The sequence below is a fragment of the Puma concolor genome, chromosome A2 (genome assembly GCF_028749965.1).
Source record: "Puma concolor isolate L17-30 chromosome A2, mPumCon1.1.hap2, whole genome shotgun sequence".
NCBI lineage: Eukaryota > Metazoa > Chordata > Mammalia > Carnivora > Felidae > Puma > Puma concolor.
This window is the reverse complement of record NC_141668.1, coordinates 169,068,728-169,080,328: the sequence shown is the minus strand read 5'-3', so window position 1 is coordinate 169,080,328 and position 11,601 is coordinate 169,068,728. Positions and strand designations below refer to the sequence as shown.

Below are 11,601 nucleotides of genomic sequence, written 5' to 3'. Positions count from 1 at the left end.
CTGGCCTGGCCCTGCAGGGCTGACGGTGAGGGAGAGTGGGGGTGGGGGGTGGACCTTCATAGAAGTAATGGGGGTTCGAGTGGAGGCTGTGGTCTGACCCTCCTGCGTGCGGCCGCCCAGCACCCAGGCGGGAGCAGGGACCCAGCGGGCGGGCCTGGGCCCGGAGGGTGGAGACCATGCTTCTCTGTTCCCAGCCAGGCTGCAGGTGGCTCTGGGACCCCCAAGGCAAGATTCAGGGTCCCCAGAAGCAGTAGCTCGGGGCATTCGAGCCATTCAGGCTTGGGGGCCGCTGTGGGCTGGCCAGTGTCCTTGATGTTCCAAGGGTGTGAGCACTGGGGGCAGGACTTGCTCTGTGACCTTGGAGGAGTGGCAGTCCCACCCCGGGCTTCTCATTCCTCACCTGTGTAAGGATCCCAGGCTCACAGGGCCATCACGCGGATTCAGACAGACCCCCGCACTGGGCAGTTGCTGGCTAAACAGTGGCGTCCACTGTATGTGACTTACCCTGCCCTGGCCAGGAGCCTCCGTTCCCACCGAGGCCGTGGTCAGGCTGGGACTTCCTGAGCCTGGCGCCCCTCATTTGGTTTGGCTGGACTGGAGCTCCAGCTACTGTGCTCAGCTTGTGTGAATGACTGTGTCCAGCGTCTCTTCCTGCGATGACAGGGCATGAGGGACACCAAGGAAGGACGGGCCCAAGGGGCTTCCTGACCCGTTCCCCGTGTCTCACATGGCCAGCACCCAGGAGCCTGCCGACCCTTTGAGGGAAGGCTGGTGTCGCGTCCTGGGCTCAGAGCACCGCATCGTGTGTGAGAAGGGGCTATGGTCCTGGGGCCTGACCGGGGGGTCGAGGGTGGGATGCGGGTTCTGGGAAGCGGGGTATTCCTTGGCAAGGGTCCCCCCGGCCGGAGGACAGGTGAGGCCCAGGGAGAGCGCGCCTGGCGTCCTGTAGTCCCACGTGCCACCCTGGCGTGGCTGCCCTGGGCATTTGGGGAAGTGTGGCCCAGAAGGACGGGGTGCTGCGTCACAGCTGTTCTCCGGCCTCGACCAAGTGTGGGGCCTACCTGAACGTGCTGAGCACCTGCGGTCACATACCCGCCCCCACCGTCCCAGGGCCCCGTCCCCTGCGGGGAAGCTCTGCTGGTCCTTCCTCAGAGGCCTCAGCCCAGGTGCTTGGAGGGCCACAGAGCATCAGCTCCGGGTAGGCCCAGGTGGGAAGTGGCTGGTTTCATATCCGCCCCATCCAGTCCTCCAGCCGGCCCGGGGCATAGCCGTGGCTGCTGGCTGCCGCAGCTTGACCCTCACAAAGCCCCCTGGCCACACTGAGCGTTGGCAGAGGTGGTAGGAGCCTGCCTCGGGGTGACAGTGGCCTTCTGGTACATTCGGCTGCAACGGAACATGGTTTGCTGAGGGCGTATGCTTCTAGAGCGAGGATAGAGCCGGGAGCCCAGGAGGGAGGAGCAAGAGAACTGGACGGAACCTTCTAGACTTAGGCACGTGTCCGTTTCTCTTTCTTAATGGGAGTGCTTGCTTGAGATCCTCAGGCAAACACCCTCCGTCAGCGGTCTTAGCAACCCTGGGCCCCCAGACCCAGAGGAGAAGGGGTGGACGGTGCGGGCAGGCCTAGAGCCGGGTGCGTGGTGCTGCTGAGCTCACGGTCCTCGGTGCCCCCGCTGGGGCGAGGCAGCGCAGGGTCCAGACCTTCGGGGAGGGGGAGCCGGTTTGGGGCCGGGGAGGAGGCCCCGCAGAGGGCCCCCGTGGGCCGGGAGCGGCCTACAGCCGCTGCCCGCCGGGCGGCAGGGCGAAGGGCCCCACCAGCCAGCAGAGCGGCGGGCCGTGCTGCACGCTGTCCAGCACCTGCTCCAGCTCTTGCCAGGCCCGGCCCACGCCCTCGTGGCTCCGGGCCAGGCGCTCTGCCGGCAGCTGCTGGACCGAGCTGGCCGAGGAGACCAGGCCGTAGAGCTCACACAGGCTGTGCCGCGCCCGCCCGACACGCTGCTGGAGCTCCTCGGGGAGGCCCTGGAGGCCGGAGGCCAGGGAGCTGTAGGCCACGTGGAGCTGCTGGATGAGGCTGCAGGCCCTGGACAGGGCCCCGGTGTCCAGCACCTGCGGGAGTGGGGAGCGAGGTAAGCAGGGGCGGAGGGAGAAGAGCAGGAACCTCAGCGTTTGGTTACGTACCTCTTGGGTAGCGCCTTCCTCCGCTCTGCTGCTCGGACCCTGGTCTGGAGGTGACTGGCTCTCTGGAGCCCGCTCGGCCTTCTGAATCTAGAAAGAAAGAGACGCCAGCGGAGAAATTACAGCTGGTCCCCTGGGGACGTTTGGGTCTGGCCCTGGAGCCTCACATCTAGACCTTTCCTGGGCATAGTGGAAAAGCCACAAAAAAATAAAATCCTTTAATAAGAAACGAATTAAAAGGTCTCTGAGGTGCCTTACAGAGTCCCCCTCTCTCGTGTCCCACATCCCTGCTTCGGAGGCGCATTCTGAACCGGGTGCCTCTTGCTGCCATGGAAGCCACCCCAGAGGCCCCGCTGTCCATCACGTGCCGGGAGTTTTGCAGGAATCTCCCGGGTCCAGCCCGTTCTCCCATCAGCAGCTAGGGACCCCCTAGAAAAACCTAGGTGGGGTCAGGCCACTCCTCAGTCCTGGGTGCTGGGGGCGTTGCTGGGGGGCATCCCTGGTCCCCACCTCCTCCATGCCAGGAGTTCCCCGCCCCCCCCGGTTGTGACAACCACAGACATCCCCACAGATTGCCAAGTGTCCCTGGGAACAGAATCACCCCCCCAGGGGACACTTCCTAGGTTAAGGGGTTCCACTGGCCCCCAGGAGCCTTTACATTATGTTGACCACCTCTCACCTGCTGGGGTCATGGGAGGCTGCACACACAGGGCAGTGACTTACAGACCTTGAGGTCACCCTGGGTGGTGCCGTCTAACCGCTTGGAGATGCATTCTGGTGTCTGGGGTGAGCACGGCTTTACTCGTTATTTTTCCCCCATAATTAACCCTGGCTTTCCCCTCCGTGGCACTGCTAACACTGGCACTGGTTCTGGATCATTCTGTGTGCTGTACTATTGGTGTCCTGGGCACTGGGGGTGGGGGTGGGGGGCTGAGCAGCATCCCTGACCCCACCCACTCAAGGCCAGGAGCACCATTTCCTGCAGTTGTGACAGCCACAGATGCCCCCAGACATGGCCCAGTGTCCCAGGGGCCTGTTCACTCGTGTGGAGATCCCGCTGGATCGGACCCGCGGTCTTCGTGCTGTGGCCCACCAGAGACCGTGGGGCACCGACTGAAATCACAGTTGTGTGGGTGTAGCCTGGGGATCTGGATTCAGGCAGCATTGCTGAGTTCTTCACTGCATGTGTATCTAAACATCTAAGAGCCATGACCTTGGAGACCGGGAGGTCCTCAGAGCTGGGGGACCCTCGCCGTCTGCACTGGCCACAGGGGGCTGCCGCTGGATTGGGCTCAGCTCCGCCTCTGGCGCAGAGCAGGAGCCGACACGTTAGCTGTCCGCCGTGGAGAAGCCTCCGTGGGGCTCAGTAGATGCCCGTCGGGTCACCACACGTGGATGGGGGAGCGTGGGGAGGGGAAGGCTCTTACCAGCTTGAAGGCGTCCTCCAGCTGGGCCAGCGCGGCCCTGGCCTGGAACTGGCCGTGTTGCAGGTGGCTCAGGGCGTGCTCAAAAGCCCGCTGGCGGAAGCCGGGGGCCAGGTCGCCCAGACGCACAAAGTAGCTGCGCTGGTCGGCCGTGAGCACCCTTGGCTCAGGCTCGGAGGCGGCAAGCTGGGCTGCAGGGAACAGGGGGTCACTGGATCCGAGAGGCCCCGGACTTGGGTTTTACAGAAGTCCAGCCCCGTGGGAGGTGGGCCGGCCATGCCGTTCTTACCTTGCTCCTCGGCATCCAGGGGCTGGAAGACATCCCCCAACTCCCTCAGCTCGTCCCGGAGTGTCGCGAAGCTCGTGGGTCCTTCATGGCCACGCGCGGGGGCCACGCGCCCCGCATCCTCCCTGCCCAGGGTGGCCCCCTGGGGATGTGTTGCTTCAGCGGTGGCTTCCCGGACAAGGTCCAGGCCTGCACCAAGTGTGTCCGGGGCGCTGGATACTCCGGGGGACAGAGCTTCCCCTCCTTTGCGGGGGGCACTGGAACTGGTGAGTCCACCCCACACAGGGTCCCGGGTGCCAGGTAACCAGTTCTGGATGGTGCCGAGACCAGTCTGCACTGCCGCCTTGGCCACGTTCCCTGCCCCTGTCACCCCAGCGGACACTGTGTCTTTGGTGCCTGTGACAATATTCTTGGTGGTGTCCAGGCCGGTCTGGACGGTGCCCTTGGCCATGCCCAGTGCGCCTGTGAGCCCAGTAGATAGGGTATCCTTGGTGCCCGTCAGGACGGTCTTTGAAGTGTCCAGGCCGGTCTGGATAGCCCCTTTGGCCACATTCATGGCTCCAGTCACCCCACTGCACACGGTGTCCTTGGTGCCTGTAAGGACGGTCTTTGAAGTGTCCAGGCCGGTCTGGACGGTGCCCTTGGCCATGCCCAGTGCACCTGTGAGCCCAGTAGATAGGGTGTCCTTGGTGCCCGCCAGGACGGTCTTTGAAGTGTCCAGGCCGGTCTGGACGGTGCCCTTGGCCATGGTCACTGCCCCTGTCACCCCAGCGGACACAGTGTCTTTGGTGCCTGTGACAATATTCTTGGTGGTTTCCAGGCCGGTCTGGACGGTGCCCTTGGCCATGCCCAGTGCACCTGTGAGCCCAGTAGATAGGGTGTCCTTGGTGCCCGTCAGGACGGTCTTTGAAGTGTCCAGGCCGGTCTGGACAGCCCCTTTGGCCACATTCATGGCTCCAGTCACCCCACTGCACACGGTGTCCTTGGTGCCCGTCAGGACGGTCTTTGAAGTGTCCAGGCCGGTCTGGACCGTGCCCTTGGCCATGCCCAGTGCACCTGTGAGCCCAGTAGATAGGGTGTCCTTGGTGCCCATCAGGACGGTCTTTGAAGTGTCCAGGCCGGTCTGGACCGTGCCCTTGGCCATGCCCAGTGCACCTGTGAGCCCAGTAGATAGGGTGTCCTTGGTGCCCGTGAGGATGGTCTTTGAAGTGTCCAGGCCGGTCTGGACGGTGCCCTTGGCCATGTTCACTGCCCCTGTCACCCCAGCGGACACGGTGTCTTTGGTGCCTGTGACAATATTCTTGGTGGTTTCCAGGCCAGTCTGGACCGTGCCCTTGGCCATGTTCACTGCCCCTGTCACCCCAGCGGACACAGTGTCTTTGGTGCCTGTGACAATATTCTTGGTGGTGTCCAGGCCGGTCTGGACCGTGCCCTTGGCCATGCCCAGTGCACCTGTGAGCCCAGTAGATAGGGTGTCCTTGGTGCCCGTCAGGACGGTCTTTGAAGTGTCCAGGCCGGTCTGGACAGCCCCTTTGGCCACATTCATGGCTCCAGTCACCCCACTGCACACGGTGTCCTTGGTGCCTGTCAGGACAGCCTTGGTGGTGTCCAGGCCAGTCTGGACGGTGCCCTTGGCCATGTTCATTGCCCCCGAGAGCCCCGTGGACACAGTGTCCTTGGTGCCGGTCAGGACGGTCTTTGAAGTGTTCAGGCCGGTCTGTACCGTGCCCTTGGCCATGCCCAGTGCACCTGTGAGCCCAGTAGATAGGGTGTCCTTGGTGCCCGTGAGGATGGTCTTTGAAGTGTCCAGGCCGGTCTGGACGGTGCCCTTGGCCATGGTCACTGCCCCTGTCACCCCAGCGGACACGGTGTCTTTGGTGCCTGTGACAATATTCTTGGTGGTGTCCAGGCCGGTCTGGACGGTGCCCTTGGCCATGTTCACTGCCCCTGTCACCCCAGCGGACACGGTGTCTTTGGTGCCTGTGACAATATTCTTGGTGGTTTCCAGGCCGGTCTGGACGGTGCCCTTGGCCATGTTCATTGCCCCCGAGAGCCCCGTGGACACAGTGTCCTTGGTACCCGTCAGGATGGTCTTTGAAGTGTCCAGGCCAGTCTGGACGGTGCCCTTGGCCATGCCCAGTGCACCTGTGAGCCCAGTAGATAGGGTGTCCTTGGTGCCTGTCAGGACGGTCTTTGAAGTGTCCAGGCCGGTCTGGACAGCCCCTTTGGCCACATTCATGGCACCAGTCACCCCACTGCACACGGTGTCCTTGGTGCCCGTCAGGACGGTCTTTGAAGTGTCCAGGCCGGTCTGGACAGCCCCTTTGGCCACATTCATGGCTCCAGTCACCCCACTGCACACAGTGTCCTTAGTGCCCGTCAGGACAGTCTTTGAAGTGTCCAGGCCGGTCTGGACCGTGCCCTTGGCCATGTTCACTGCCCCTGTCACCCCAGCGGACACGGTGTCTTTGGTGCCTGTGACAATATTCTTGGTGGTGTCCAGGCCGGTCTGGACCGTGCCCTTGGCCATGCCCAGTGCACCTGTGAGCCCAGTAGATAGGGTGTCCTTGGTGCCCGTCAGGACGGTCTTTGAAGTGTCCAGGCCGGTCTGGACAGCCCCTTTGGCCACATTCATGGCTCCAGTCACCCCACTGCACACGGTGTCCTTGGTGCCCGTCAGGACAGTCTTTGAAGTGTCCAGGCCGGTCTGGACCGTGCCCTTGGCCATGTTCACTGCCCCTGTCACCCCAGCGGACACGGTGTCTTTGGTGCCTGTGACAATATTCTTGGTGGTGTCCAGGCCGGTCTGGACGGTGCCCTTGGCCATGCCCAGTGCACCTGTGAGCCCAGTAGATAGGGTGTCCTTGGTGCCCGTCAGGACGGTCTTTGAAGTGTCCAGGCCGGTCTGGACAGCCCCTTTGGCCACATTCATGGCTCCAGTCACCCCACTGCACACGGTGTCCTTGGTGCCTGTCAGGACAGCCTTGGTGGTGTCCAGGCCAGTCTGGACGGTGCCCTTGGCCATGTTCATTGCCCCCGAGAGCCCCGTGGACACAGTGTCCTTGGTGCCGGTCAGGACGGTCTTTGAAGTGTTCAGGCCGGTCTGTACCGTGCCCTTGGCCATGCCCAGTGCACCTGTGAGCCCAGTAGATAGGGTGTCCTTGGTGCCCGTGAGGATGGTCTTTGAAGTGTCCAGGCCGGTCTGGACGGTGCCCTTGGCCATGGTCACTGCCCCTGTCACCCCAGCGGACACGGTGTCTTTGGTGCCTGTGACAATATTCTTGGTGGTATCCAGGCCGGTCTGGACCGTGCCCTTGGCCATGCCCAGTGCACCTGTGAGCCCAGTAGATAGGGTGTCCTTGGTGCCCGTCAGGACGGTCTTTGAAGTGTCCAGGCCGGTCTGGACAGCCCCTTTGGCCACATTCATGGCTCCAGTCACCCCACTGCACATGGTGTCCTTGGTGCCCGTCAGGAAGGTCTTTGAAGTGTCCAGGCCGGTCTGGACGGTGCCCTTAGCCACACCCACTGCCCCTGTGACGCCACTGGCCACAGTCTCCTTGGCACCTGAGAGGGCAGACCGGGTCATGCCCAGGCCTCCGTGCACCACACCTGTAGCTGTGTCCACCACGTTGGCCATCCCGGAGGAGATGGTGTCCTTGGTCTTACTCATCTTGGAGCTCACCAGGTCCTTTGCCCCAGAGGTCATCTGATAAGAAAGGACACGCGTGGTCAAGAGGAGAGCCCGAGGCGCTCCACACCCCAGACTTCAGCCAGCCTGATCCCTCGCGTGCATTAGGGCGAAGGACTGTCACCCAGAGAGTCTGCCCGTCACCTCCCACCTGTACCTACTCTGCTCTCACACTGTCATCCAGCCATGGCCTTCCAGGGCCCGGCCTTCGCGAGCTCTGTCACAGCGCTGGGCGGCGCCCCTGATTGAATAGATCCCCCTGCCAGCGGCAGGTCCCCACACCTCCAGAACCTTTGCCAAAGTCCCCTGGCCTTGGGCTCAGTGCCGGGTGCTGGGTGACATAGTTGGTTCGTCTTGCCTACTCTTCGAAGGGCAGTTTCTCTCATCTGGTCAAACTAACAAAGGGTTGTGGTGGCCTGAGTCACCACCACTTGCTTTCAACCACAAGCGTGCTGTTTTTAATCCAGAGCTTCTTAACCGGGGTGATTCTACCCTCCAGGGGACCCTGGGTGGCGTCTGCAGACATCTGTGGTTGCCACGACTCGGGGACAGGGTGCCCCAGGCGTTGAGCGAGCAGGGCACAGGGATTTACCTCTGCCCACCTGCTACCCTGCCTCATTTCAAGTGGGCACTTGGGCCGTGTGCCTGCAGAGACCTGAGTTCGAATCTCAGCCCTCCGCCCCTCCCTAGGCCCCCCGCTGTGTGACCTCAGGCAAGACACATCCCCTCTGAGCTTTTTGGCTGAAGCCCTCCTTCAAGGATTGTGGAGGAAGGGAGTCAAGGTGCCTGAAGCACTTTGCAGGAGACTGAGACTAAGACGGGGAGGGAACAGGGTGTGGCCTTGGCTGTCCCGGTCTGTTGTAATCTGGGCCAGAAGGGCCACTGGTGTGGGGGGGTGGCGCCTGGGTGGCTCAGTCCGTGAAGGGTCCGACTTCGGCTCAGGTCACGATTTCGCAGTTTGTGATTTCGAGCCCCAAATCGGGATCGGCACTGACGGTGCGGAGCCTGCTTGGGATTCTCTCTCTCTCCCTCTCTCTCTGCCCTTCCCCCACTCTCACTCGCGCTCTCTCTCAACATAAATAAATAAACTTTAAAGAAAAAAAAAAAGACTCCAGGATGGGCGCTTAAGCGTGCCCAGTGAAGCAGTCCTAACAGGGCTGTGGCGCCCTGCTGTGGCCCTTAGCGGTCGGTCGTGCATCAGTCACTCCGTCTGGCCCAGCCTTGGGGACGTGATAGCGAGGGGAGAGCCCCGTTCATCTGAGATGGATGGAAGGTGCAGGAAGGTTCCCTAACCACGCCTGGCTGTGTGATCTTCAGCAAGCGGCTTGGCTTCTCTGTGCTTTTTGGCTGTTGTGTGGGGTACTCTCGCTCCCTTCCTCGCGGGGCAGGTTCACCAGTAAGCGGCACACAGAAAGCACGCAGCCCCAAGCCTGGCGTGCGTTGAGGTGCCGGTGTTTCCGGCCCGTTATCGCTAGACAGAGCGGGAGACCGTGCGCAGCCTTGCCGCGCCGGGCAGGTGGGCGGTGGTCAGCATTGCACCCATTTCACAGATGTGGAAACGGAGGCTCAGAGGGGAGACTACGCCTGGAATCCCACAGCAGGACGCACTGGGGTGTCTGCCCTCCCCTTGGCCTATGACAACCCCCTCAGAAGGCAGGAACCGAAACCTCCCCGGAGAAGCGCCAGAAGGAGGCGGAGGCCATCGGGCCTCAGGTCCACCAGCCCCTCTCACCTTATCCGAAGGCGGCGGCTGCTTCTCCCCGCCGGCCATCTGCTCCAGGTTGGTGGCTGCTGTGGGCACAGGAGCTGGTCAGGCAACCAGGAAGGGCGAGGGACGTGGGCTGGCATCAGCCAACGGGCCTGGGGCCCGTTGCGTAATTGGTGGGCACAGCCTGAAAGGTCAGGAATGTCCCAGCCGCCCTGCCAGGGACAGCAGGAGGTGACATCGACAACCAGTGACTGAGCCCTGCCGGAGGCTCCACTGGAGCCCTGGGGCTTTGGGCTGCTGGTACGGGAGTTCTCTGGAGTTTTCTATGCCCGGGTCCCGGGCGCTGGACACTCACCCCGGAGGGGACCCGAGGAAGGGTATTAAGGGCCCCGCCCCAGCCGCAGCTGCCTGTCTGGCCTGGGTATGTGGGGCAGGAGTCACTGCCCTGGGGCGCCGGGCCCAGAGTGAGCGAGCGTCCAGGCCCACGCTCCCCTGCATCAGCCCCGCTGAGCAAATGGAGGATAGAGAGTCCCCCGCTCCCTCCCCCCCCAGCCCCTGCCGCCAAGGCTATGTGACCCCAGGGAAGCCAGCCCCCTTTGCTGGGAACCAGGATGGAAACCTTCAGTGAGCTCACACACGGGGAGCACCCAGTCCCTGGTGCATCAGAAATGGGGTGGGATGCAGGGGAGGGGTTGAGAAAGCAGAGAGACAGGCTGTGTCCACACCCTCGCTGTTGCTGGTTATGCTACTTTGGGCCCCTCTCCTGCCCTATTTAGGCCTCAGTTTCCCCCATCTGGTGCCACCTGGGCACGCCAGCCTGGAGTGTCTGTTGAGGTGATGCCGGCACGTGTGAACCCCCACTCCCCCCACAAATGATCAAAAGTCCCTGCTCGGGGATGTTTATTCCCGGGACCCACCTCTAGAGCCGCCCCCACCCCCCACGGAGATGTCCACTCACCCTGAGCCTGGGGCTGCGGGGACGCACCCGCAGGGTCGGCGACCGGCCGGACCTCTCTCGCAGAACTGTGGGCGCTGGCCACGAGGTTCCGGGCAGAACTGAAGCCAGGCAGGGACCCCAAGAAACTTCCCAGGGTCTACACGGGGCAGGGGGGAAGCGTTAGCAGGGCCAGGCTCTGGCAGCGTGGGGGGAATGCTTTGGACAGCACTGGGTTCCTGCATCCCCTCGGGCCCTTCATCCTGGGTAGACCCCAGGAGGGTGTCTTAGCCTCTCTGAGTCTCAGTTTCTTTGCCTGGGCCACGGGCAGAGTCAGCCTGCCTCCCGTGGACAGAGGAAAAGTTCATCCTCCGGGTCTCCAGAGGCCTTTTCCCTCCACGGCCCCCCCATTTCACAGGTGGGGAAACTGAGGCCCAGAGAGGGGCCATGGCTGTTTCCAGATCACATGGCAGAGAAGGAGCTGAGGGTTGCTTGTGTCCCCCCGCTCCCCCCACCCTTCAGCTTGGGACCGGAGGGGACAGTTGGTACCATGGCTCGCAGAGCCTTCCCACCCCACCCTTCCCAGGCCCTCCGGACCCCGGTACCGTGAAGGTCACCTTCCCAAGGTTCCGGGGGGCCCCCAGGTCCTGGCAGGGATCTCCCCCACCGCACCTCCCCTCACCTTGCCCTTGGGTTTGGGAGGATCCCGGCCTCCTTCGTCTTGGGCAGACATGGTAATATTCTGAGCAGCTGGAAAGGGGCGGAGAGGGTGTGTGAATCGGGGGGCTCCCGGGCCTCCTGCCGCACCCCTCCCGCGCCGGCCACACCCCTCCGGCCCAGCCTCACCCTGGCGTTGCTCACCTGGGGTGCGTGAGGGTCCCTCAGAGCCACAGGCGGTGCAGCTGGGGGCTGGCTCTGCTCTCGGCTACCAGGCCTTATAGGGTCTGGGGCAGGCCCGGGCCCGGCCGGCAGAGGCAGGCGGCCAACGGGCCGGGGGAGGGCCCTGGGCGGTCACGTGCAGCCTGCCCAGCCCAGCGTGGGCCCCGGGCCCAGGACCTTTCCCCTGCTATCCGCACCGGGCGGCCTCTGCCCACGGCACGCCCCTCCACCCCCAGCAAGGCCGAGGGATTTACGGACCATCCCCTGCCCCCAAGGCCCTGCCCACATGCTGTCTCGGCCTCCGGTTTCCACCCACGAAGTACACTTCAGGGCTCTGCTCTGCCGCGACCCCTTGGCCAGTTACCATCCACCGGCCTCAGGTTCCTCTTCCAGACGCCCTCCCGGTGGCCCGCGGGGTCCTGCTTTCTGCCTGCCCTCCCCTCCTCCAGCTCTCTCCCCCTCGCCCGCTCTCCTCCAGCACGCCAGGCATGGTGCTGCCCCGGGACCTTT

At 63.4% G+C, this 11,601-nt stretch overlaps 1 protein-coding gene across 2 annotated transcripts; it reads right to left on the bottom strand.

Annotated features, from left to right (window-relative positions):
* Window positions 1-660: 660 nt before the first annotated feature.
* PLIN4 (perilipin 4) lies at window positions 661-11,297 on the bottom strand. Of its 2 annotated transcripts, none has more exons than XM_086699426.1 (8): window positions 11,074-11,297; window positions 10,895-10,962; window positions 10,237-10,372; window positions 9,303-9,358; window positions 3,886-7,588; window positions 3,600-3,787; window positions 2,176-2,262; window positions 661-2,103 (listed from the first exon to the last, which is right to left on the bottom strand). In XM_086699426.1, exons 2-8 carry the CDS (start codon window positions 10,943-10,945, stop codon window positions 1,771-1,773), a joined length of 4,554 nt encoding a protein of 1,517 aa, XP_086555552.1. In that variant the 5' UTR covers window positions 10,946-10,962; window positions 11,074-11,297; the 3' UTR covers window positions 661-1,770. The 2 variants fall into 2 exon arrangements, with proteins under 2 accessions (XP_086555552.1, XP_086555551.1); XM_086699425.1 differs by having other exon boundaries at window positions 9,303-9,361; window positions 11,074-11,295.
* Between the last annotated feature and the right edge of the window lie 304 nt (window positions 11,298-11,601).

Coding starts and splice junctions, on each gene's coding strand:
- PLIN4 (XM_086699425.1), bottom strand. CDS start 10,945: ATGTCTGCCCAAGACGAAGGAGGCCGGGATCCTCCCAAACCCAAGGGC. Junction 10,373..10,894: donor CTCCCAAACCCAAGGGCAAG/GTGAGGGGAGGT, acceptor TGCCCCGTGTAG/ACCCTGGGAAGTTTCTTGGG. Junction 9,362..10,236: donor CCCGCAGCCCCAGGCTCAGG/GTGAGTGGACAT, acceptor CTGTGCCCACAG/CAGCCACCAACCTGGAGCAG.